This window comes from Sinocyclocheilus grahami, unplaced genomic scaffold (assembly GCF_001515645.1).
Source record: "Sinocyclocheilus grahami isolate Dianchi unplaced genomic scaffold, SAMN03320097.WGS_v1.1 scaffold8.1, whole genome shotgun sequence".
Lineage (NCBI taxonomy): Eukaryota > Metazoa > Chordata > Actinopteri > Cypriniformes > Cyprinidae > Sinocyclocheilus > Sinocyclocheilus grahami.
The window spans coordinates 1,040,148-1,068,062 of NW_015505187.1; the positions used below are offsets into that span (position 1 = coordinate 1,040,148).

At 37.4% G+C, this 27,915-nt stretch overlaps 1 protein-coding gene across 5 annotated transcripts in view; it reads right to left on the minus strand.

The window, feature by feature from the left end:
* The window catches only part of anks1b (ankyrin repeat and sterile alpha motif domain containing 1B), a 207,248-nt gene that overhangs the window by 128,227 nt on the left and 51,106 nt on the right, over positions 1 to 27,915 (minus strand). For all 5 annotated transcript variants that reach the window (XM_016278922.1, XM_016278944.1, XM_016278938.1 and 2 more), the window contains exons 2-3: positions 11,211 to 11,291; positions 10,221 to 10,377 (exon numbers count right to left, since the gene is read on the minus strand). In XM_016278922.1, the coding sequence (XP_016134408.1) occupies positions 10,221 to 10,377; positions 11,211 to 11,291 (238 nt within the window). The remainder of the gene's footprint in view (positions 1 to 10,220; positions 10,378 to 11,210; positions 11,292 to 27,915) is intronic.

A 27,915-nucleotide genomic window follows, 5' to 3' on the forward strand; every position in this document is an offset into this window, starting at 1 on the left:
GGCGTTACATTTCCGACGAGTGCTTGCGGTGTTCGGCCAATCACAATGCACTGGGTCAGCTGGCCAATCAGAGCAGACTGTGCTTGTCGGAAGGAGGGGCTTTGTAGAAAACGAAGCGTTTGAGAGAGGCGGGGCATAGAGGACCTACAATAATGTACAGTATTTGAAAAATAATGTGTTTTTTGAACATTAAAGCATGTCAACATATTCTGTTACACCAAATACACCAAATAATGATCTTTAAAAAAGCATCATATGACCCCTTTAATTAATCACCCTCATGTCGTTCCAAACCCGTAAGACATCCGTTCATCTTCGGAACACAAATTAAGATATTTTTGATGGAAGCTGATTTTACAACAATTGTCAACAATTCGTCTCCTCCGTGTCACCGTAGCACCATTTTGGAGAGTATCCAATGAACGCAAACAGCGTACGCTGTTTTGTGTCAGCTGCGGCACGCGGATACGTTGTTTTCGTTCAAATCAAAGCGCAGCTGATATTTTTTCTTTTTTTTTTTTTCTTTTGCACACAAAAAATATTCTTGTAGCTTCGTAAAATCACGGTTGAACCCCTGATGTCACATGGATTATTAATTAATGACAGAATTAAAATTTTTGGGTGAACTATCCCTTTAAAAGCTGAAATGTGAAGCTTATAATTCTAACATAATTTTTTCTCTTAAAACTTGGTAAGCTGTTTATAGCTTATTACTTGAGCTTATTACTTCAAATAATAATTTTTACTGTCATTCTGAGGTTTTAGGGACTATAGCAATACATGAAAACAAAGTTGTAAAACAGGATATAAAGTGACACAGAAAATGTATCAGGATCATGGACTGTCTGTGTCATGTTTTGCCCCCGTTTCTGTTCCCTTATTTGGTCATGTTCCTGTCCTCGTTTTGTTTGATTAGTCATCCCATACACCTGTGTTTCCCCAATCATCCCCTGTATTTAAGTCCTAGTCTGTGCACTCTGTCTCTGTCGGTTCTACTTGTTATGTTCATGTGTTTCCTGCCGTTCCCAGTGTTGGATGTACCCTGTGTTTCTTGGATTAAAGACTGTTTCGTTTATTCCTTGTCTCCATCGTTCCTTGCCATCACAGATTGTGACAGAAGAACAGACCAAAACAGTAACCTCCGTGTTTTCCCCTGTTTGTTTTCTCTGTGTTTTTATTTCCATTGTGTTTCCTCATGGATGCCCTCCTTCGCCCAGAATTTCTCCTCCTGCTGGAGCAGGGGGAGAGATCGCTCGAGGACCATACGAGACTGTTCCAGCTGCTAGCAAGCACAACCAGCTACCCGGACAACGCGCTCTGTGCATTCTACGACGCCAGTCTAAACATCGAGTGCAGAGCGTCGTCGTCTGAAATGGTCCTCGAGAGGAATTCACTGCGTTTGTGGAGTGGATTCTGGTGAGAAACGGGTCACCTCTCACCATCACTCCCGAGGATGATCTCGTAAGATCCACTCCAGACCCAGAGCCCAGCCCAACATCTCCCCACTGTGCGGCGCTAAAGCCAGAGCCTACCGATGACGGAGAGCCAATTCTACGAGCCAGCGCAATGCCGAGAGACTGAGCGGAGGATCGCCCCGGAAGTAGAGCCCAAGCCGTCAATGCCCGCCACGAGGGAGAAAGCCACGGACTGTGTGAGCGCGCAGAAGAGCTCCACCCCCTGCACCGCGGGTGAGGGTGAGCGGAGTATGGCACGGCGAAAGTGCCAAAGCGAAGAGGAGAGGGCTCCAGTCCCCGAATCCAGTCCAGACCGCCCTCCAGTGCCCGCTCCTAGCAAGTGCCCTCCAGTGCCAGCTCCTCGTAAGCGCCCTCAATTTTCCGCTCCTCCTGAGTGCCATCCTGTTCCTGTGTTCAGCCTAGAGGGGGCTTCCGATCCAGAGTTAAGCCCTGAATGCCCATAGACGCACAAATGCCCGCCCTCCCACCCACTCCTGCCTCCTCCACCGCTGTCGTCTAGCAGCCCTTCTGCTCGCCCTCAGCTCACCATCAATATGGTGTGAGCGCCGCGGGTCTGCCATCCTCTTCCGCCTCGGCCCATAGACCCAGCGGCTCCACCTCGGTTCCTAGCTCCCTCACCTCCACCATCTATCCACCAGCTCCACCGGGCTCCCTCGTCCCTCCGGCTCCACCTTGGTCGGGAGTCGACTCGCCATCGCCTCAGGACTTCGCTCCCCCGGCTGCACCTCGTTGCACCGTCCCACCGACTCTATTGGGCTCCTTCCTCCCGCCAGCTCCACCTTGGTCCTCAGTCGCTCTGGCTCCGCCGCGGATCTCCGGATCTCCGCCACGGTCGCCAGAGCCCTTTGCTCCACCCTGGCCCCCTGGACCCTCGGCATCCCCCTGGCTCATTGGCTCTCCGTCTCAGCCTTGGGCTCCACCACCACCTGCTCCGCCGCCGTTGGTCGGCCCCCTGGAGTCGGCGGCCATTCCTCCTCCATGGCTCCTCCCTCCGTCGGCTCCACCGTGGGTCGACATTATGGTTGTGGCCCGGGTCCTGCTTGGCTCCTCCCTCCTTCGTCACCTCCCTGGTCTCTGTCTGCCGGCCCCCTTTCGGGTGTCCGTCCTCCTCCGGAACCTCCTCCCAAGTTCCCACCCACGCCTCCCTCTGTTGTTGCTATGGTGCAAGGACGCACCTTCCGGGAGGGGGCGTAATGTCAGTATCTTGGACTGTCTGTGTCATGTTTTGCCCCCATTTCTGTTCCCTTATTTGGTCATGTTCCTGTCCTCGTTTTGTTTGATTAGTCATCCCATACACCTGTGTTTCCCCAATCATCCCCTGTATTTAAGTCATAGTCTGTGCAGTCTGTCTCTGTAGGTTCTACTTGTTATGTTCATGTGTTTCCTGCCATTTCCAGTGTTGGACGTACCCTGTGTTTCTTGGATTAAAGACGGTTTTGTTTATTCCTCGTCTCCATCATTCCTCGCCATCACAGATTGTGACAGTTAGTAAGCAATTTTTTTTCAAAACTGAAACATTTTAACATGAGTACTGTTTACATCTTGTGGCTTTATGACTAATATAGTGAGTATTTAAATGTTAACTTAATTGAAAGTGCCTCACTGTAACCCAAAGTTGAGCTTTTTCCACAGAAAATAAGAGACAACTAGAAATTACTCTGTGGAAATCAACATTCTAGTTCTTTATATAAGCCACCATGCCATTCCAAACACAGGAAACTAGGTAGAAAGGAGACCATCATATTTTCCAGTGTTGGACGTACCCTGTGTTTCTTGGATTAAAGACGGTTTTGTTTATTCCTCGTCTCCATCATTCCTCGCCATCACAGATTGTGACAGTTAGTAAGCAATTTTTTTTCAAAACTGAAACATTTTAACATGAGTACTGTTTACATCTTGTGGCTTTATGACTAATATAGTGAGTATTTAAATGTTAACTTAATTGAAAGTGCCTCACTGTAACCCAAAGTTTAGCTTTTTCCACAGAAAATAAGAGACAACTAGAAATTACTCTGTGGAAATCAACATTCTAGTTCTTTATATAAGCCACCATGCCATTCCAAACACAGGAAACTAGGTAGAAAGGAGACCATCATACTATGAAACACATGGTTCAACTTATTCTCACACATATGCTTGTTCAGCTAACGCAGGAAGTGACCTCAAACTACTGACCTGTGCTAAAGAGAGCTGGGTGAGAGTGTTAACACCGCGGATCTGACACCGGGACTCACAAACACATCTGGCTTACGCTATGTGTGTATGTGTGTGTGAGAGAGAGAGAGAAATATAGGAATTCAGAGGGACGTCTCTTGTGGGCTCAGAGGAGCTGGAGTCAGAGAAAATGGTGTAACCTTTCGTCCTCCCAACCAGAAAACAAAACATTCCTGAGTAACGCACAAAACTAGCCCTTTTCTCACACTCCTTTTCTCTCTCAAACACACACAGACTCATCCACTATGGATCTATGTCCATATGCTCAAACACACACGTTAGCTATTGAAACACTTCCGATAGAATTTTAACACAAAATAATTTTTTAATAAATTACATGAGTGTTTAAAATTGTGGGGTCAATAAGAATGTTTTAATGCTTTTATTCAGCAAGGGTGCATTAAATTGATAAAAAATTACAGTAAAGACAAAAATTGTTACAAAAATTCTATTTCAAATAAAAGCTGTTCTTCTGAACGTTCTATTCATCAAAGAATGCTGAACAAATGGTTTCCACAGAAATATTAAGCAGCACAAATGTTTTCAACATTGATAATAAGAAATATGTTTCTTGAGTAGCAAATCAGCATATTAGAATAATTTCTGAAGGATCATATGATAATGAAGACAGGAGTAATGATGCTGAAAATTCAGCTTTGCCATCACAAGAATACAGTTATTTTAATACGTTCTAATATTTTACAAAACACTATTTTTACTACATTTTTCATCAGATATTTGCAGCTTTAGTGAGCATAAGAGAAAGAAATATTAATAACCCAAAACCTTTGAACGATAGTGTGCATTGAATACCCAAATAGCTTTAATGTAAAATTTATCTAACTGCTACAGAATATCCATACGCTAATTTAACTTATTTTTCCAAATAAGGACATCCCTAAATGTCCCAAAGGAAGGTTTCATCAGATTTGGCTCACCTCTGTGGACAGATTTGTCCCCAAAGTATAGTAAACACACAGTCACATAGAGGCCTTTTCATTCCATTTCATTAGAGTCAAGCAGCTTCCGGCTCTCTGTAATTGGTCAATAAATCAAACATCAATCTACAAATGGACACCAACAGCTTCTTTATATGTATTTAAACAAAACTAAAATCGGTCTACTGCACTTATTAACGTATTCATTTACCTTTTGTGTTTGAAAAGACAAAGAAATAGGCACTTGGAAAGACAAGACACGAGTAAATGCTGACAGAACATTCATTTTTGGGTGAACTGTCCTAGTTCACTTAAGCTGAGTGATATAAGTAAGTACTCTTCAAGTAAATTAGCAGAGACTTCCCTTAATACACGGGCATATGCTATAAAATGGGTCTGTCACAGGCTGTCATGTTCTTTTCTGTGAAGATGCAGATCGCTGAGTGACAAATCACCTGCAGGTACGTTTGACGTGGATCTTCAATATGAACATGGCAGAAATGCGTTGAGTGTTCAGATTGATTTTATGTCCATTCAGATGAAAGAATGATAAATGGAAGCTCTCCACTTTTATTGCATTTACAAATATGGACAACACAGAGGCTCAAACGAATATTCATAAATACACTTATGTGTATTCATAGACGCACATTCCAAAATCTTTCAATACAGCACACAAATTCACAAAACTCGACATTCCTTATTGGAAGGTTTACAACCCTTGTGTGTGTTTGTGTCAGCATAAAAACGATAAAACACTAGCTTGAAATGATGGGGCTATAAACAGCCTCTATATAGCAGTGCTGAAATAATAGCATACCCTCTGACACAAAATATATGAATATTATATTCGGATATGAGTAATGTCCAAGTCATAAAGAGCTTAGCATCCCACACTGCAGTGTAATATACGCCATAACGTCTGTGCCACCGGCTGTGTGTGTGTCCAGGTATATATGTATCATCACTATTGCATCGCTTATTGCTCATAAAGTGCTGCACATATCCGTTTAGAGAAAAGGATGTAAAATGGAGTGAAAGTAACATTCTTTATCAGTCTAGATTATGCAACTTTCATAAATTACTTGAGAAGGCCCAATCCAATTAACTTCCTAAAATTTAGTTGAATTCCACATTTTGAGTCAATTCCAGTCAACTTGAAAACTCAAAAACAGGCCCTAATCATTATTAACAGACTGACAGTGTAAATGAATGCCGTACACTGTCTTTGTCTCTCAAAAACGCACTCATGCCGGTGACAAAGGTCTTATCCATCAAGCTGATGGTTCAGTGAGTTGAGGAGGGCTGAAGATTGGACGTAATTGTTTCTCCGGCCGGTGTGGTTAAGAGTGAGGCAGATGGCAGGAGAGAGAGCAGCACTCTTCCCTGCACTGAGACAGCATTTTAACTGCAGGTAAATACAGGCCTTTCACAGAGCTGCTCTGATTCTGCTCAACAAACCCTCCATCAGCCCATCAACATGCTGAGATGCGAGGAACAGGTCTGAAACTGTCAAAAACCTGTTAAGTGTGTATGTGTGCCTGGCCGAATGCATGGGGACTGTGTACAGGTGTTTTAAGTGTTTGTAAATGTGTACTATTAGCAGCAGACTAGTGTAAAGTACTCATTAGTGCTCAATACTAGTGCTTGTTATTGCTCAGATTTGAACAAACTGCTAAGTATTCAAATTCAGATCATTCGCCACCATTTCGGACAGGGATGATACCTTAAAAATTCTGGCGGTTTGTTGAGGAAAAGGTGTGCAATTACTTTTCAGATGTACCATTTTCATCTAGGGCCCTATAATTTCCACGATGCGGAAAACAGACGGAATCCAGTCATAAAATTGGAATTTACTGTATAAAGCAGAATGTCACAGAGTTTGGATGAATTAATCAAAAGTAGCTCAGTACACTTAAATCTAGGGCTGGGTTTTGACAAATTTTTACTATTCGATTTGATTCTCATTCGCAAGCTTGCGATTCGATTCGATTACCAATTCGATTTGGTTCGATTCAATATCGATTATTTTTTATATATATCAGGTACAATACATACCTAATTTTCTCAAGGAAAAAAAATCTCTCAACTAATGCTGTAAAATATACACGAGAGTCAGTTGGTAATACATTACTATAATATTGAAGGTTAAAATTGACTGATTTGTTAAAATTACACTTAATGAAGTTTTTTAAATAATTAAGTTACAATTACATAATAATATTTCTACTTCAATTCGTTTTTTTTAAATATAAACATAATGGTGGCTGTCATAAAAACTTGATGGATTTATTCAAAAATAAATTAAACATTGAAGAACAGTAACATTTATAATGAATATGTTATATGGTACATATATTTAGCAAAATGCCCCTCTCTACAGTTTATTTTTCTGTCTGACTAATGAGTTTATGTTCACCAAATATGCTTTTTCTGAGGTAAATGTGATGTTATGTAGGGATGCACCGATATGAAAATTTTGGCCGATACCGATAACCGATTATTCTTTATTTTTGAAAGCCGATAACCGATATGTTGGCCGATAAATCTATATCCAAATTGTTATATACTTTTTGAGAGCCTGATTACAAAAAAGGTCTCATCATTAAAAGCCACATCCCAAACACTTCAACATAAGCAGCCTAGTTTGAACGGTGTACGTTTTAAAAATATTTTTACTCTCCCATTACCAAATTTAGTCATAAAAAAGCCTTACAAATAAATAAAATTATGCATAAATAATGCAAACAAGTCACTGGACATCATTACACATGTAAAGAATCAAAATGAATGCGCCATAGATCAATAAAACGGAATAGCCTCTGCACGGACAATAATTAAATGATTTTAATTACTAAACCATATTGTTGATGAAAATAATAAGAGAAAAATACAAGTGGTTGTTGTTATTAATAATATATCAATGATTTTGAAAAAGTAACAAATTAATACCACTGTTTTAAATAGCAGCCATTGAGCTGCAGCTCAAGCTGAAGCTGAAGAGCTGAATGAACACGGTAAACTGAAGCGTTTTGCTGGCAGCTTATTTAACTCAAGGAAATGCATCCTGAGATTAATATTAATACAACATAAACATAATATTACAACTTATATATGAAATGACAAATGACGCAGTTATTGCATGCTATAGTCAGAATGTGTGATCCTGTTGTGGATGCGCTCTTCCCATAACAACGCGCTGAAACACGGCAACTAAACCCAAAGAATTCACAACGTTTTATTATAATAATGTTCTCATTAGAATGTTATATACACAACATTCCCAATCATAGTTATTAATGTTGTGCACTGCTGTTTGAGCTGCGTGCGCTGAGCTAAAGACGATCACCGGTAAACTGAAGCGCTCTTTTAACTTAACCAATCGCATTCTATATGAGATAAATCAGATATACATCAAATAAACACAATATTACAATGTACAATTGCACAAAAGGCTGCAAACGAACAGCGCGCATCTGAAGTGTCTCTGAAGGAAATAATGCATTATTTATCGGCTTTAAGATATCGGCCAAATTTTCTTATCAGGCCGATACCGATAACAGAAAAAATGAGCCGATATGGGCCGATACCGATATGGTGGCCGATATATCGTGCATCCCTAATGTTATGTGACATTGTTTACAAGCTTCAGTGGGTAAAATTGCTTTACATTGTTTACAACACTGATTGAGCGATTACATGAGACAGGATATGGCACTCTTTCTTTTAACTTACCTTCGGATGTTTAGTCATGTTTATTTTGTGCTGAAACTGGTATTAATGTGGAGGAGATGATCCGTTCATGTGCGCTTCGCGCTGCTGTGTCTGTTGATCGAGGCGCTACAGCGATCTGTCACTCCACATTAAACAGCGCCAAAACAACATTGATTGTTTGAATACTGCAATACAATGGACAGAATTTGGAATCTGAGACTTTTTCATATTAAAAGTACCAAAGCACAATGCTTGTTGCGATATATTGGATGGGATGTTATGTTGAAGGCAACGTTCCATCCATTAACTGAAAACAGACTAGACTAATCGATTCTTGGATTTAAGAATCGATATTGTTCTGTAAAAATTAGAATCAATTAATATCGAGATATCGATATTTTTTACCCAGCCCTACTTAAATCGTGTTAAGGACTAGTATCTGTAAAATAGACTATTTAAATAGGAATCCTGCATGTTCTGCATGTATCTGTGCGAATGAATGGCGCAAACGCGTGGTTTTGTTTACTTCACACATACTGAAGCGCACATGATGCGGTAATTTCAGTGTCTGCCTTCTCACTAGATGAAGACATAAATACAAGAACATCATCCCCAGAACTTCATGAGCATTTTGCCATTTCAGTTGAGTAAAATTATCGTCATATCATATACACACAGAAACTTAAAAGGCCCTCATGGCAACGACTACTAAAATTATTAAAACTTTTTTTAAAAGAAATATCAGACAATAGGCCATTTTTCCATTTTTCCATTTTAATACTAAACCCCTTTGTTTGCCATAAAATAAATAGTTTGTTTAACTTTCATTTGATTAAAAGATATGTTAATGATGATATGAATATAATTTTATGCCTTCATTGGATAACCAGAAAAATTTAAATACACAACAAAATTTATGAGGGGGAAAAAACTTTCATAGGACTATTGTAAAAAAAATTAAGTTGTTTTTATGCATTCAAATAATTAGACATACTTAAACAGAATTTGGCAACAAATAACATGAGAAGAAATAAAACTTTTAATAAGCTGTTGTTAAATTGTACAGCTTCTGTGGTTTTAACTGATTATGAATGTTTTTTGATTAATACAATTTAATTTAACCTTTAAAAAGGAGTCCAGAAAAAAATTTCATAGGGCCCTATTCATCTGCCACATGATAAAATGTGTGAAAATACTCGAAAATGTGTGAAAAGATGAAACCCAAGTCACACCTAAAAAGTTATTTTTTTACAGATAAATATTTTTACAGATTTGGGGGTGGCCACGTAAGCAACCACACAGAATTCCTTTGCCTAGCTGACAAACACTCACAAGAACATTCAGTTCACCCACTGAAGCAAGTCCACTTAGGCCCAAAACAAATCTTACCTTAACTAAGATGTCAGTTAATGTTAGTTGATGCATTAACTAATGTTACCTTACTAATGGGAGCTTATGGTAAATTATAAGCATAAATTACTTGATGAAGTATTTTGTCAAACCTGACTTATTACTGCATTACTTCCATTAATGTCTTTTAAATTGTTACATATAAATCTATCACCAAAGCTAATTAAACATTTCTCATTTATTGTTTTTTTTGTTAGCTTACATTTCGCTTAGCATACCGCTAGCACAGCGCTTGAGTCTTGAGTCTACACAAGTAAATTGCCCTACTTGGAATCACAGCAAACCTTAAAGTCCATATGAAACATATTTTTCTCTGGGTTTAATTGTACACCACAGGACTAGTGATGTGGGTTAAAGTCAATTTAGATTATATTGGAAAAGTTAGAATGCTATGCAAAAGTTATGCTAAGATAGTACACTGAGGGGTAAGCTTACAAACAGTACATTTGATCTAAGGGTGTGTGTGTACCTGCTCATTAACTCTGCTGTGGGACGGCCCGTGGTGAATCAGTATCTGGACTATGTCCACGTCACCTCTCCATGCGGCCAGATGCAGAGGAAAACAGCCCTTACTGTCTGCCACATTAGTAGTGGCTTCAAACTGCAACAACTTCAACACCACGTCCCTGAGAGAAAGACAAATAAGAAAGATTTCATGTAATCGTGTGGGCGATTTCCATTCTTAAACACCAAAAATCCAATAAATCTTCTATGGTACTATTTAATTTCATGAAGCTTTTTGCAGGCACAAAATTAACGGGGTAATTGTGCTCTAATCATAATACATAATTCAAGTTACATGAAATCCCTCTCCTACTCTGGCCTCATTCTTACGGCAAACGTTTATACCACCCAAAAACCCTGAGCTATTCTAATTCCATCCTGCTTTTAAAAAAAATCGGATTAATCTGACACCGCCTCATTCCATAAACCCCTCATTAATCAAATATAACTCCACCCACCTCATATACTGTACCTCACACTAATCTGGCTGTATCCAGATTCACAAACTCCACCCTAATCTGACATCACAGTCTTCTGATTCTTATGTAACCCAAAAACCCTGAGCTATTCTAATTCCATCCTGCTTTTAAAAAAATCGGATTAATCTGACACCGCCTCATTCCATAAACCCCTCATTAATCAAATATAACTCCACCCACCTCATATACTGTACCTCACACTAATCTGGCTGTATCCAGATTCACAAACTCCACCCTAATCTGACATCACAGTCTTCTGATTCTTATGTTTGTGATCTGGATTACACCTCTATAAACGTCTAAGTAATCCTGACGTCTAGCGCTTTCCCTTTTTAAGTCTATAACACCATGTTAGGAGGAACTGAGATGTTCAGGTGTGAAAGTGTGCGAAAGCGTAATCTCATTCATTTGAATTAGTGTTCACTAACTTGCATCTTAATTCAGTATGTAAATGAATTGGAGAATAAGAGTGTTACCTGTGTCCGTTTAGAGATGCGTGGTGCAGAGGTGTGTATCCTGAGCCATCAGCACAGTTCACACTGACGCCTCTCCACATACTGCAGAGGAGAAGAACATCAATCAGCACAGCTCAGTAAAAAGACATCAGTACAAAACTACTAAACACCTACAACAAAACCATATACAGAGTTATTTCTACACAGAGCTGATCCAGCAGAGTTTGAGCAAACCACACTCATGCCAAGATTGCTATGGGACTCTGTTTCTCACGATCTCCACAGGACCTTGAATGCTGCTTAGAGAGAACACACACACACACACACACACACACACATTTACCTTAATATCTAAATAGGGAAATATCACAGATCCAGGGTTTCCACACTTCTTGTTGCAAAATAATCTCTTTTTAATTAAAAATGAGTGGACTGTTTTCACAATGTCTGTTGTCTCAATCATTATTTATGTACTTTCCTCTCAATAAAAACACATTCCAGTCATTTTTAAAATGTGAAATAAAAACATCTACTTTTATTAATACGAACTATTCCTGAATGGACGCCACAAAATAAGGAGAGATCCCATAAAATTATGCAGATCTGTTGTTTTATTTCTGTTATTATTATCACCATTAGGTTAGTTTTATTTCTTTTTCTTTCTTTTTTTAAAGCAAGGGCCATAAAATCGTTAGAAAAATACAAAAAAAAACAGCTGCTGATAAAATAATCATAAATAAATCTAACAAATATCAAATTATATTTATATATATATATATATATATATATATATATATATATGTATATATATATATATTAACCATTCAAAATACTTGTTTTCTACTTTAGTATGTTTTAAAATATATTTTATTTCTATGTTGACAAAGCTGAATCAGTGTCACATGATCCTTCATAAATCATTCTAATATGTAGATTTGCTCCCCAAGAAACTTTTCATACTATTATCAATGTTGGAAACAGTTTTGCTGCCTTTTATTTTTGTGGAAACAATTTTTCCAGAAACCTTTGATAAAAGTTCAAAAGAGTTTGAAATAGAAATACTGTAATATCAAAAAAGCCTTTACTGTCACTTTTGACCATTTTAATGCATCCTTGCTGAATAAAAGTATTAACTTATTTGTAGTTATGATAATGTTTTCTTTTCAGGAATGTTTTATCAAGACAGTCATTTGATATTTTTTGACTTTATGAAAAAAATAAACAATATTGGTCCATTACTGCAAGTGTGATTTTGGTTTGTTTTTATCAATTAAGTGACGAGTCAAAACATTTTCTGGTAGGCTATTTGACAGAAGCCGCCATTAGATCTGAACTTACACTGATCTCAAAACATTCATTAAACATCAAGCATACAAAGCAAGCACTTAAGCACAGACACCATCAAATATCATTTGCACTCAACCTGTGAGACTCTCAATCAAGTGATAAGTGAAAACCCTGTTTCATCCTAACTGGCTGCGTTTACTCCACACATACCAGATGAGCTCCTCGCTTACTCTCAGATATCAAGCATTTTAGCATTTGTTTGTCGCTAATGTGTCTCTGAAAGACTGTTGTGCACCCATACATCTCAAAGGAACAACAGAGAAGGCTCAAATTGAGTTAGTTAACAGCATTAGATCGAGCTGCAAAACAAGGCCGATCCTCAACAGATTAGCCAGCTATGCAGAGTATTTCCTCCACATATTGAGCATCAACTATGTCAAATGTTAATTCCATTCCCTTTCCGCAGAGGTCATGGTCTGCAAGAGTGTGACTGTAATGTGGCTGGATGAGTGTCTCACGTTGATCATTGTGGTGAGACAGGAGGATTGAGATAAAAGTATAATATTGTGACAAACGGGAATTAAATCTGAGCATCAGCTCAGAGCGAGGGAAAGCCCTGCCTTTGCTGTGAGTGTATGACTCATCCTGTGTGTGGAGAGCACAGGGGTGCTGCACTGCATACAAACAATATTGGTCCATTACTGCAAGTGTGATTTTGGTTTGTTTTTATCAATTAAGTGACGAGTCAAAACATTTTCTGGTAGGCTATTTGACAGAAGCCGCCATTAGATCTGAACTTACACTGATCTCAAAACATTCATTAAACATCAAGCATACAAAGCAAGCACTTAAGCACAGACACCATCAAATATCATTTGCACTCAACCTGCGAGACTCTCAATCAAGTGATAAGTGAAAACCCTGTTTCATCCTAACTGGCTGCGTTTACTCCACACATACCAGATGAGCTCCTCGCTTACTCTCAGATATCAAGCATTTTAGCATTTGTTTGTCGCTAATGTGTCTCTGAAAGACCGTTGTGCACCCATACATCTCAAAGGAACAACAGAGAAGGCTCAAATTGAGTTAGTTAACAGCATTAGATCGAGCTGCAAAACAAGGCCGATCCTCAACAGATTAGCCAGCTATGCAGAGTATTTCCTCCACATATTGAGCATCAACTATGTCAAATGTTAATTCCATTCCCTTTCCGCAGAGGTCATGGTCTGCAAGAGTGTGACTGTAATGTGGCTGGATGAGTGTCTCACGTTGATCATTGTGGTGAGACAGGAGGATTGAGATAAAAGTATAATATTGTGACAAACGGGAATTAAATCTGAGCATCAGCTCAGAGCGAGGGAAAGCCCTGCCTTTGCATGACTCATCGTGTGTGTGGAGAGCACAGGGGTGCTGCACTGCATACAGTATATCAGAATTACCCAACCTGCCACACACATACACACACACACACATGCTCACAGCAGTGCAGAACTAATTGGCACGGCTACACACTCTGGAATCGAGTAGTTGGAAGTGCATGAGAGAGGGCTACTGAAAAGGAGGATATGAATAGATGTGGAGAACGAAAAAAGAGAGAGAGACGCTCAAATAAACTCCGACTGAGAATGTTTTATCAAGACAGTCATTTGATATTTTTTGACTTTATGAAAAAAATAAACAATATTGGTCCATTACTGCAAGTGTGATTTTGGTTTGTTTTTATCAATTAAGTGACGAGTCAAAACATTTTCTGGTAGGCTATTTGACAGAAGCCGCCATTAGATCTGAACTTACACTGATCTCAAAACATTCATTAAACATCAAGCATACAAAGCAAGCACTTAAGCACAGACACCATCAAATATCATTTGCACTCAACCTGCGAGACTCTCAATCAAGTGATAAGTGAAAACCCTGTTTCATCCTAACTGGCTGCGTTTACTCCACACATACCAGATGAGCTCCTCGCTTACTCTCAGATATCAAGCATTTTAGCATTTGTTTGTCGCTAATGTGTCTCTGAAAGACTGTTGTGCACCCATACATCTCAAAGGAACAACAGAGAAGGCTCAAATTGAGTTAGTTAACAGCATTAGATCGAGCTGCAAAACAAGGCCGATCCTCAACAGATTAGCCAGCTATGCAGAGTATTTCCTCCACATATTGAGCATCAACTATGTCAAATGTTAATTCCATTCCCTTTCCGCAGAGGTCATGGTCTGCAAGAGTGTGACTGTAATGTGGCTGGATGAGTGTCTCACGTTGATCATTGTGGTGAGACAGGAGGATTGAGATAAAAGTATAATATTGTGACAAACGGGAATTAAATCTGAGCATCAGCTCAGAGCGAGGGAAAGCCCTGCCTTTGCTGTGAGTGTATGACTCATCCTGTGTGTGGAGAGCACAGGGGTGCTGCACTGCATACAGTATATCAGTATTACCCAACCTGCCACACACATACACACACACACACATGCTCACAGCAGTGCAGAACTAATTGGCACGGCTACACACTCTGGAATCGAGTAGTTGGAAGTGCATGAGAGAGGGCTACTGAAAAGGAGGATATGAATAGATGTGGAGAACGAAAAAAGAGAGAGAGACGCTCAAATAAACTCTGACTGAGCACTGACAATTGCTTTCTAGACACACTGTCACAAAAACAAACTTAAAATATCTCACACTGAAAAACCATGATAAAAGCTATGCATTATTTTACACAAAAAAGCTAGATTTATACACTACTGTTAAAAGTTAGTTTTATTATTTTTGTGAAAGAAGTCAAAGCAGTAGTTGTAGTAGTATTGGAAAATATTACAATAAAAATATTTTAAAATGTATTTTGTGAGGACAAACTACATCCTATGATCCCACTTTTTTAATATGCTTATTTTCTTGGTGCACAAGAAACATTTCTTATTATTATCAATGTTGAATTGCGTGTTGATTTCTGATGAATAAAAATGTAAAAACAGCAGTGTTTGAAACAAATGTGGTTAGACATTTCATGTATCAAAAATGTATGAATTGTTTATATATTCACTGTTCACTACACAGTGAATGTCATATAGTTCCCTATATTAGGAAAAAGTGATTGAAACTGAAAAGAGTGCACTCTTTTCATGATATTTGTATGACATAAGCATTACATCCTGAACCACAATCAAATCTTAACATTCAAACTTAACATGAAAAGCATTTACGATTTAATCAGATTTAAAACCACATCTGGTTAACAATTGTAGATTTCTTGCTGTTCAGAAAACTCAGTCACAGATTTGATGAACTATACTCTGTGTACTTATACTACACACAATGTTTGAATCTTGTGTATGAAGTAGAAGAGAGCAGCAGCATCTCAAACTGAACAAGCAACATTTTCCAGTCAGCCTCATTAGTATATTTAGCCTCATCTACTATGAACTGAAAGCTACGAATGTTGAGTGCATTAAGTGTCTAACATTTAGGTCTAAACTTTTGTATTTTAATACGTCATCTGGATACACACACAATGCACTAAGCCTGTTTTTTCAGTGTTAACACAATGTTCACACTACTAGGCAAAAATACTGATGAACAGTGCAGAAAAATCGCACAATTTGCTGATCAATGCTGACTGTGACAGTGCAGGACATGTTTAGGCACAGTCACATTTACCATTGTTTAAATTTGTACCAAATGTTTGCAAACAAATTTGGTAAATTTCACAAAAGATTTTCCCACACAGATTTTGCAACAGGTTCAAGTTCGTCACTGGAATTTGCCTCACTGACCAACAGAAAGCAGCTTGGTTTGAAAGTGACTTCATACAGCAACACTATTTGCAATATCAATTTTTTGCCCAAATGTGACTGACCCTTTCAGCACCAAAAGTTTAAAGGAAAACTTCACCCCAAAATGACAATTCTGTTAGCATTTACTTACCCCCAAGTTGTTCAGTGGAGGCCAGCAACTGTTTGGTTACCAACATCCTTCAAAATATCTCCTTTTAATGTTCAACAGAAGAAAGAAATTCATACACGTTTAGAACAACTTGAAGGTGAGAAAATTATTTTTAAAAATTGTTTATCATTTTGGGGTGAACTTTCCCTTTAATACTTACAATAGTAACAGGCATGCTTGCTTTAAAACACACACATATTCTATTGTGGGGAAAAAAACAAAGGTCAAACCAAAACATGAGGATCCTGCATTCTGATTGGTCGATGGGCCCATATTGTTTGAAGTGTCTCAATCAGATTGTGCATCAGATTGATTGGCAGGGTCTGCTGATTCCCCTCTCCTTTCATTTCCACTGGAGGATAATTAAAACCAGACACAAACAATCAATAACCGCACAGTACCCCGAGGGCACAGGAAATGCACTGATGTCATTGATTCTCCCATGAGCCCTTTGAGCATTATTGGGCGTGTGTGGCCTCCTTATGAGAGATCACAGATATATGAACACGCTCGACAAAGTCCGGCGCGGCTCAACTTGCCATTAATTAGACCTCGTCAGATCTTTCACGTCTACCTGCAGTCTGTTTCGTAACAAGCATCCATTTCTCACTACAGTCTGATTACAGAAAATCACTTTGATTAATGCTGGAGCAATTTGTTGTTACATACATCATCAGTCCGGGAAACCTGACACGAGCGCAGGTAATACATCAGCCCACGAGGAAAGTTTCAATGTCTGCACGTGTGAATGTGTTAAACAGATTTTGTACATGCGGTGCTGCCAAAAGATTTAGATTTTAACAAGCTCCTCTCCACGCAAGCAAAGCTTAATTGGAAAGCCCTACACAAGGGAACAGTATGAATCCCTCAGGCCTACCACAGACTTGATCTCTTCTTGAAGGACAAACAATGACTAAATGATACACATGCGAGCACATAGCAGGAACAGAAGCGTATGTGTGTGCTTGTGATGTCTGTGTTAAAGGCCATTTGAGTGTGGAGTACTGTATATTCTGTGGTTACTTCCTACAGTAGTTCTCGCCAATGTTTGACCGCTGCTATCCCACAATGCATGCTGCCTCCCTGACCAGTAAGTCACAAATGTGCTTTACTTTGAACCACATTATGTGTTTACATTACCTCTGTAGCAAGAAAGCCCTGCTGTCTAGCATCACTCTCAAAAAAAAAAGGTACAAAAGCTGTCACTGAGGCAATACCCATTCAAAAGGTATACATCTGTACCTTATTTACTTCTAAAGACTGCGTATAAGTACCTTACAATTATGTAATGGTATCTAAAGTGAACATTTTATTACTTTAATATTAGCCTAAGTGTTTGTAAAGGTACCGACCCAGTGACAGCTTTTGTACCTTTTTTCTGAGAGTATATATTTAAGTCACTCAAAGTTGCTAATATTCCTAAGCTAACAATGTGATACTCTAACAAGTATAAAACTACATACATACTCACATATATTAGGTTACATATATATTAGGTTAAATAGGCAATTTTTCTTTATATTTAACTACTATTAACCAATGTTTTTAGTATCGAAGCCTAAAATGTTTGTACCGGAGTTGATACTCGTGTAAGTACAAAAACACATACTGTACAGAATAGAGAATGTGAAGCTGACATCACACCATGTTGCATTCTGGGTAACTGTTTTGTTTAGATGCCTCATTAGGAGGATCGTGCTGCCTTTCTGTTAGAGAGTTTAAGGAAGTGCTTTGATTTTCTGTCATGATTGTGAAAAATGTTGCCATTCTTGCTATATTTAGAACTGCCTTAAGAACTTGCATCATCGTTCAGGGAGAAAACTAGACAATGTTATACGTTTTTTTCACCTTTTCTACGTGTAAAAACAGGAAGGGAAGCAAGCTGAGGTGACAAAGATGCTGGATAGTTATATATCACTCAATAACAATCACAATGCTGAGTGTTTCAGAAAATTTAGCGTTTTGTTCGGTTTAATAATTAACATTACCTTCGCGAGTATGACTTTCACAGTTTGTCGGCTTGTGAATTAGCAAAACTGTTTACAAGCTTCCAGGGATTTGATTTTGGTTGTTGTGTGTTGAAATATAGAAAAAACAGTGTTTCATGTCATGTAACCCACAATCTCTGTTTCCCCTCCGTGGCCATGGGAAAGTGAATATTTACAATGACAACAAAACAACTTCAGTTACATTTAAACTTTTACAGCTGAGAAATGGATCGACACATTTTTATTAAGACATTTATTCTGTGTGACCGTTGAAGCAGCAGTAAGCGCCCAGTGTATGAAACTGTTTTTGTAGTAACCAGATACATTGTGAATGGAAAACTACAGTGAAAACATCAAATTATTATGCAATGCAATAAAATAGCTTCTCTTCCCATACCATGAAGAATGTGCATATTTAATTTCAAGGCAAAAACAAAAGGAAATATCACTATTAATTTCAGTATCTTCAAGGGCGATCCTCCTAAGATGGAGTGCAACACGGTGTGATGTAGCTTCATATTCACTATATGGGGTAAATAGCCAATTTTTCACTAGACTGAACTATTTTAATCAATATTTATTTGTATTAGAGTTGCTAAGCTAACATTGTTTTACTCTTAATAAAAATACATAAACGCAAATGTATTTTGTTAAAAAGATTTTTTGTAATTAGATTCAAATATTTCTGGGGGGAAAATTATTATGATTTCTACAAAAATTAGGGAGTAACATGTACTGAAAATTAATATTAACACAGGAATAAATTACATTTTAAAATGTATTTAGATAAAAAACAATATCACTATATTTTCGTTCAAATAAATAGAGCCTAAAGGCTTCTTTCAAAAACATTATTTTTTTAAACTCAACCTGAGCAGTAATGTACATTTTTTCATATAAAATGATTTCCATTTTTCACTGGTTCTACATGAAGGATGGATGAGACACTGGATTTTGGCAGCATAATTATGTTGTTAATCTTTTTGAATGACTTTTGTCATTGGAAGTATGCCAGTGATGCCTAAAAAGGCAGCCTAGGTAGGCAGCTCACTAAATTTCAGAGCAGAGCTTCTGTGTTTTTGCACTGTGGGTTCTTTATTTTTAGTATCGAAGCCTAAAATGTTTGTACCGGAGTTGATACTCGTGTAAGTACAAAAACACATACTGTACAGAATAGAGAATGTGAAGCTGACATCACACCATGTTGCATTCTGGGTAACTGTTTTGTTTAGATGCCTCATTAGGAGGATCGTGCTGCCTTTCTGTTAGAGAGTTTAAGGAAGTGCTTTGATTTTCTGTCATGATTGTGAAAAATGTTGCCATTCTTGCTATATTTAGAACTGCCTTAAGAACTTGCATCATCGTTCAGGGAGAAAACTAGACAATGTTATACGTTTTTTTCACCTTTTCTACGTGTAAAAACAGGAAGGGAAGCAAGCTGAGGTGACAAAGATGCTGGATAGTTATATATCACTCAATAACAATCACAATGCTGAGTGTTTCAGAAAATTTAGCGTTTTGTTCGGTTTAATAATTAACATTACCTTCGCGAGTATGACTTTCACAGTTTGTCGGCTTGTGAATTAGCAAAACTGTTTACAAGCTTCCAGGGATTTGATTTTGGTTGTTGTGTGTTGAAATATAGAAAAAACAGTGTTTCATGTCATGTAACCCACAATCTCTGTTTCCCCTCCGTGGCCATGGGAAAGTGAATATTTACAATGACAACAAAACAACTTCAGTTACATTTAAACTTTTACAGCTGAGAAATGGATCGACACATTTTTATTAAGACATTTATTCTGTGTGACCGTTGAAGCAGCAGTAAGCGCCCAGTGTATGAAACTGTTTTTGTAGTAACCAGATACATTGTGAATGGAAAACTACAGTGAAAACATCAAATTATTATGCAATGCAATAAAATAGCTTCTCTTCCCATACCATGAAGAATGTGCATATTTAATTTCAAGGCAAAAACAAAAGGAAATATCACTATTAATTTCAGTATCTTCAAGGGCGATCCTCCTAAGATGGAGTGCAACACGGTGTGATGTAGCTTCATATTCACTATATGGGGTAAATAGCCAATTTTTCACTAGACTGAACTATTTTAATCAATATTTATTTGTATTAGAGTTGCTAAGCTAACATTGTTTTACTCTTAATAAAAATACATAAACGCAAATGTATTTTGTTAAAAAGATTTTTTGTAATTAGATTCAAATATTTCTGGGGGGAAAATTATTATGATTTCTACAAAAATTAGGGAGTAACATGTACTGAAAATTAATATTAACACAGGAATAAATTACATTTTAAAATGTATTTAAATAAAAAACAATCACTATATTTTTGTTCAAATAAATAGAGCCTAAAGAGGCTTCTTTCAAAAACATTATTTTTTTAAACTCAACCTTTTGAGCAGTAGTGTACATTTTTTCATATAAAATGATTTCCATTTTTCACTGGTTCTACATGAAGGATGGATGAGACACTGGATTTTGGCAGCATAATTATGTTGTTAATCTTTTTGAATGACTTTTGTCATTGGAAGTATGCCAGTGATGCCTTAAAAGGCAGCCTAGGTAGGCAGCTCACTAAATTTCAGAGCAGAGCTTCTGTGTTTTTGCACTGTGGGTTCTTTATATAAAATGCCTAAGTGTTAAGCAAGCATACATTTACAGCCTAATTTAAAATCACCAGCATAAATTAAACTCCAGGGTCTTAATCTGGATTTAGCTGGAGAAGAAAGTGTGAGGAGAAGAACCTGGTCTGACCACACCAGACACTTGTGAGCCTGACCTGACCTTATCTATTGTTTACTGATCTGAGAGATGAAGAGAACAGGCTCTCCTCTACTTTTGGTCGGTGTCCACCCTGCCGAGGATCAAACAGACGGTTCTCCCCCAGGGCATCAGTGGGGTCAGACATCCATCACCTAGCTGTAGTTACGTACAGTGACCTGAGAGTGATCCGGCTCATCATTCAGTCACAGAGGGACAGTTAGATGTGCTGGCATCCTGTCTGCTTAACAACGAGCTAATCTGAGCAATTACAGGCCACAGATGATACATAATCATAAAACAGGCGCACACAAACATGCCTATATATGGACTGTTATGCTGTTGCATTCCTAAAACAAGTGTTACTACTCTAAACACCTGTAAACATGCATGGGAACTTGTTTTTGTGTATGCATAAATATCGAAAACAACAATATTGAAGCATCTTACACCTGTGTCATACACTATGGTAACCAGCTGACAGCAGAGGCATGATCGTGTCTTACCAATATAACAAACAGCCGATATGAATAGACGATGTTACACTGTCTATGACTGGAGACTGTCACAGACATAAAACATCTCCCCACGCACAGGAAAATGTGTCAAAATGAGCCATCTAGCTCATTCTCTATTGATATGATCTATTCCTGAAAATCAACATGGCTATGAATCGGAAGCCGAGGGAAAACATGCTGATATTCGGTGAAAAAAAGAGCACGGTTGAGCGTGTTTTGTTGCTTTTATACAACAGTACAATAAACAAGTTATTATTGAGAAACTTACATTTTAGGCACAATATTGCCAGTTGTTTTGTATGTTTTTGCTGCACCAACGCGAACAGTTCCAAACAAATCCACAAAAGAATCGAACAATTTTTCTGAACAACACGGTAGTGGTGTTCAGTTCCTGATTCAGCGTTCGGAGAATCGGTTGAATAAACGATTCAGTGACTCAATGAAATGCAAACTTGTTTAATTCCAGAATGAATCAGCGTTTTTGAACGAATCTTTTAAATGAATGCTTCAGTCACTAATTTGTTTCGTTCCTGAATGAATCAGAGTTTTTGAACAAATCGTTTGAATGAATGATTCAATGAGTCATTCGTAAGGAGAGTTTAGTTTCTGAATGAAGCAGTGTTTTGAACGAATCGGATTCAATGACTCACTCATAAAGACTTGCCGCCACCTACTGGCGTGATGTAACCTGCTAAAAGAGTAACTGAAAAATATATTAGCCTATAAACTATTAATGTATTTATATATTTTCTGTATACATTCTTATTATTTTTCATTTTCTAAAGCAAGCATTACTAATGTTCATATTTATGTATTAAACTTTGGCATACTGCTTGTGCTACAGATATGATAGGCCTATAAACCTAAGCCATCTACACTCTTAAAAATAAAGGTGCTTCACGATGCCATAGAAGAACCTTTTTGTCTAAATGGTTCCAGAAAGAACCTTTAACATCTGAAGAACCTTTCTGTTTCACCAAATGTTCTTTGTGGCGAAAGAAGGTTCTTCAGGTTACAGAAAGGTAAGAAAGAGATGGTTCTTTAAAGAACCTTTGACTGAATGGTTCTTTGTGGAACTTAAAATGGTTCTTCTATGGCATCGCTTGAAGAACCTTTTGAAGCACCTTTATTTTTAAGAGTGTATGATACCTCATATCTATCTATCTATCTATCTATCTATCTATCTATCTATTCATCTGTCTGTGTATATTTCTATCATATTTTATGTAAAACAATAATGCCAATAAAATGCTTTGACGTTAAAATGGCAAACTGAGAGTGAAAGAGCGAGAGCGAGACACCCATCTGGGATGATAGATTATCATGTGACTTGCTCTGTCAAATGGTTAGAAGTTGTGAAGTTGTTTACACACAGCTGGGTGCAATTAACTCCCCACAAGAAAGTATTTTAAACACTAGTAGACTGTTTGGCCCTCTACTCTATCAAAATAGCTCTCCCATAAAAACTCTCCCACTAGAACCAGCCTTTCTGATGCTCACATTTTCACAAACAGAAAATAACAGGAAAGGGACTGAACACCAAGAAGACAGAAGGAGACCACCTATTCTGATTAAAATGATCAAAAGGAAAATCTGAATGAGTACATGAACCTTGTTTGAAATCATTGCTTCTCTTTTTCTGTCAGTGATAAAAACTAAGCAGGTGATGACAAGTGCTGTGCACGCCTCAAGCGGATATCTGTCACCGCTCCACTTTAATGTTAAACATCGTGAAATAGGATTGGAGGCCTTGAGCAAAAGGGTTCCCCGTTCTCCTCTCCCTCTCTGGCTCTTTTAATCTAGCCGCTTATAAATGCAGTATGTGTTACAGACTCACATGCACATATGCTGTATAGCATTTCCTCTTCCTATGGAAAAAATTATATACAAATGTTGTATAAAGAGGGTGTGTCTCAATCTGTTCCTTAGGTTACTAGTACAGGCTGTTAAAATCATACTAGTGCACTTAAATATTCACTTCCAGAATATACTGTAATTTGTTGTTATTCATTGTATTATTATTACATTTCAGTTACTCTTTAATTTATATTTTAAATTAATATTGTATTTTAATGTATTTTATTTATATATTTTAATTGGTTTGTATCCCTTGGTTCAAAGAAAATAATATTGGAAGTGTTTAAGTATTCCGCAGGAATTACAGTCATATGTTATGCAATTATATTATATTATATTATATTATATATGCAAACACACACACACAGTAAATTAACAGCAAATAATAAAATATTACAGTTCATTAAACAAATTTATTTGACAGAAGAATGTCACAATATTTAATATAACATATTTAATTAATGTATTCATTATTTTATTGTTTTATAGTGGGGCTAGTCTATAATATTTAATTAGCTTTATATAAAAACAATAGAAGTCTAAGGTACCCATTTAGTGTGTGTGTGTGTGTGTGTGTGTGTGTGTGTGTGTGTGTGTAGTCATTGCAGAATTATCTGTTTTCTTTTCAATTTATTAATTTTTTATATATATTTTTTAAATGTCTGAATGTTATACATTTTCTTTTTGTAAAATAACACAAGATAAATGACATGTTTCATAATGGCACTTCCTTTTTTAGCAGCTATAATAAAGATGCATGATAACGTGGTACACAGCGATGTTTTTGATGAATACCGGTTTCACTTTAATGCATGACTTCATAAATCAACATAAGTCACCAATGTTTAGTACATCAAGGTCATTATAGCACCCAAATTCATGTTTACGATGTACCGATACACAACATGGAAACTGGAATACACTCTTAAAAATAAAGGTGCTTCACGATACCATAGAAGAACCTTTTTGTCTAAATGGTTCCAGAAAGAACCTTTAACATCTGAAGAACCTTTCTGTTTCACCAAATGTTCTTTGTGGCAAAAGAAGGTTCTTCAGATCATAAAAAGGTAAGAAAGAGATGGTTCTTTAAAGAACCTTTGATTGAATGGTTCTTTGTGGAACCAAAGATGGTTCTTCTATGGCATCGCTGTGAAGAATCTTTTTAAAGCACCTTTATTTTTAAGTGTGTAAGGCACACCCAGAATCTGTGAGAGGTCAACCAAAGTGCTAGGAAGGTCAGAGGCTGCTGACCACAATAGTTGCCCTGTGGTCATCCAAAATTCCTCAGACACATGAGTAAAGCATTTCAGTCACAACCTGAGCAGAAGCGCTGAGCTCTGATGGTTTAGAGGTGAACAGGGATGTTTATGCCACAAACAAACACAAAAATAGTACAAGAGGACAGCAGTGCATGTGCCCTTGTGTAAGGGCATCATATGATGCATAAATAAATATCCAGAGGTTTGAATAGTCAAGTCAAGTTTATTTGTACAGCGCTTTTCACGATACAAATCATTGCAAAGCAACTTTACAGCAAATTAAGTTTCTACAATATTTAGTGGTAGCTTATCAGTGGTGACTGTCAGTTAATGTACATATGGCAGAAATGTACGGAAAAATCAATTTAAGACGTAATAAAACAGAATAGTGAGTGGTGAGTTAGCTGTATAAACCATTGGGTTTTCTGTTGTATTATGAGTTCCAAATAGTGGGAGCGTGCTGTGATGGTAATTACAGATCTCTGCTCAGCTGCACAGCAAACACTGGGCTGATGTCACACTACAGTACATCTGCGGTGTGCGTTAGACAAGTGTGATCACAGAACAATTCAACCCTTATCCACATATCAAAGTCCGCGCTGCCTAATGTATTATGCATCAGAATTGCACAGTCGGTAGAGTATCAGACTTTTTTGTACTCTCATTTATCTCATATGATTAGTGCCAGTACAGGGATAGTCCACCCACAAATGAACGTTATTATGAATATTCATTTACTCAACCTCATGTCATTCTAAACCCGTGTGAGTTTTTTTCTACAATATGAACTTACATGAACTGCACCACTGACAGTCTAATTCATCACGTGAAAGCAAACCTATACCCACTCAGACAGCAAAGGCACTAAAGCACTGTCTAAGCTGTATCTCTGACAGTGTACAGCTCTTTACTGGAAAGCCTCAATGAAATATCATTCCCAAAAGCCTCCAGTCATAAAATCAAAACCAACGTTCCAGCCCCTTCCTGTCCCATAATGCACCAGTCCTCAAATTCCCGCAGTTTCATAGTCCTTCAGGACCAGACCTCACTGTGAAAAGTGTGAAAAAAAACAAACTGAATAAAATTTACTTCACAGTACTCTGCCCATGCATAACGTGGTCATCCAAAATTCCTCAGACACATGAGTAAAGCCTTTCAGTCACAACCTGAGCAGAAGCGCTGAGCTCTGATGGTTTAGAGGTGAACAGGGATGTTTATGCCACAAACAAACACAAAAATAGTACAAGAGGACAGCAGTGCATGTGCCCTTGTGTAAGGGCATCATATGATGCATAAATAAATATCCAGAGGTTTGAATAGTCAAGTCAAGTTTATTTGTACAGCGCTTTTCACGATACAAATCATTGCAAAGCAACTTTACAGCAAATTAAGTTTCTACAATATTTAGTGGTAGCTTATCAGTGGTGACTGTCAGTTAATGTACATATGGCAGAAATGTACGGAAAAATCAATTTAAGACGTAATAAAACAGAATAGTGAGTGGTGAGTTAGCTGTATAAACCATTGGGTTTTCTGTTGTATTATGAGTTCCAAATAGTGGGAGCGTGCTGTGATGGTAATTACAGATCTCTGCTCAGCTGCACAGCAAACACTGGGCTGATGTCACACTACAGTACATCTGCGGTGTGCGTTAGACGAGTGTGATCACAGAACAATTCAACCCTTATCCACATATCAAAGTCCGCGCTGCCTAATGTATTATGCATCAGAATTGCACAGTCGGTAGAGTATCAGACTTTTTTGTACTCTCATTTATCTCATATGATTAGTGCCAGTACAGGGATAGTCCACCCACAAATGAACGTTATTATGAATATTCATTTACTCAACCTCATGTCATTCTAAACCCGTGTGAGTTTTTTTCTACAATATGAACTTACATGAACTGCACCACTGACAGTCTAATTCATCACGTGAAAGCAAACCTATACCCACTCAGACAGCAAAGGCACTAAAGCACTGTCTAAGCTGTATCTCTGACAGTGAACAGCTCTTTACTGGAAAGCCTCAATGAAATATCATTCCCAAAAGCCTCCAGTCATACAATCAAAACCAACGTTCCAGCCCCTTCCTGTCCCATAATGCACCAGTCCTCAAATTCCCGCAGTTTCATAGTCCTTCAGGACCAGACCTCACTGTGAAAAGTGTGAAAAAAAACAAACTGAATAAAATTTACTTCACTGTACTCTGCCCATGCATAACAATATTTTGGCAAATAAATTACATTTTAAAAACTATTGTTTTATATATATATATATATAATTTATATTTTTTTCAATTAGTAATTATATAAATATATTTCAGATTTTGTAATACTATGTATTTTTTCATTTGTTTTTTATACTTATATTTAAATTTAAATTTTATTCTAGATTATTATATTATACTATATTACATTATATATATTATACATATATTTGTTTATTATATAATTTCATATATATATTGTATATGTATTTCAATTAATTATTATATTTTGTAATGTTATGCATTTTCATTTATTTCTTTTATACTTATATTTAAATATACATTTTATTATTTTTTTATTTTTTTATCCTTTATTTTTCCAGGAAGGTCCCATTGAGATTAAAAGAAATCTCTTCTTCCAGGGAGTCCTGGCCAAGATGACCGTACAAAACAGAGAGTTTCACATAAATTTAAAAGGTTATACAACACACAGAACAGAATTACAAACAAACAAAGCAAAACAATAATCATAAATCAACAGCCTAATTAAAACAACCACAAGGTTCATTCATTATAGGCTGCAATCATTTTTTAAAAATATTCAAAGAAGGAATTGCTTCTAATGGAGTATTAATCTGAAAATTATTCCACAACCAAGGAGCATAGTAAGAAAAAGATGATTTTCCATGTTCTGAATGCACCCCAGGCACTTCTAATTTAATCCCAATTGAAGATCTAATTGAATAATTATTTCTACGCAAGCATAAAAGACTAGTAATATACTTTGGAAGCATACCCCGCAATGCCTTTACAATAAACAACAACATATGTGCTTTCCTTCTTTGATATAAGGAGGACCAACCTACACTGTTATACAACAAACA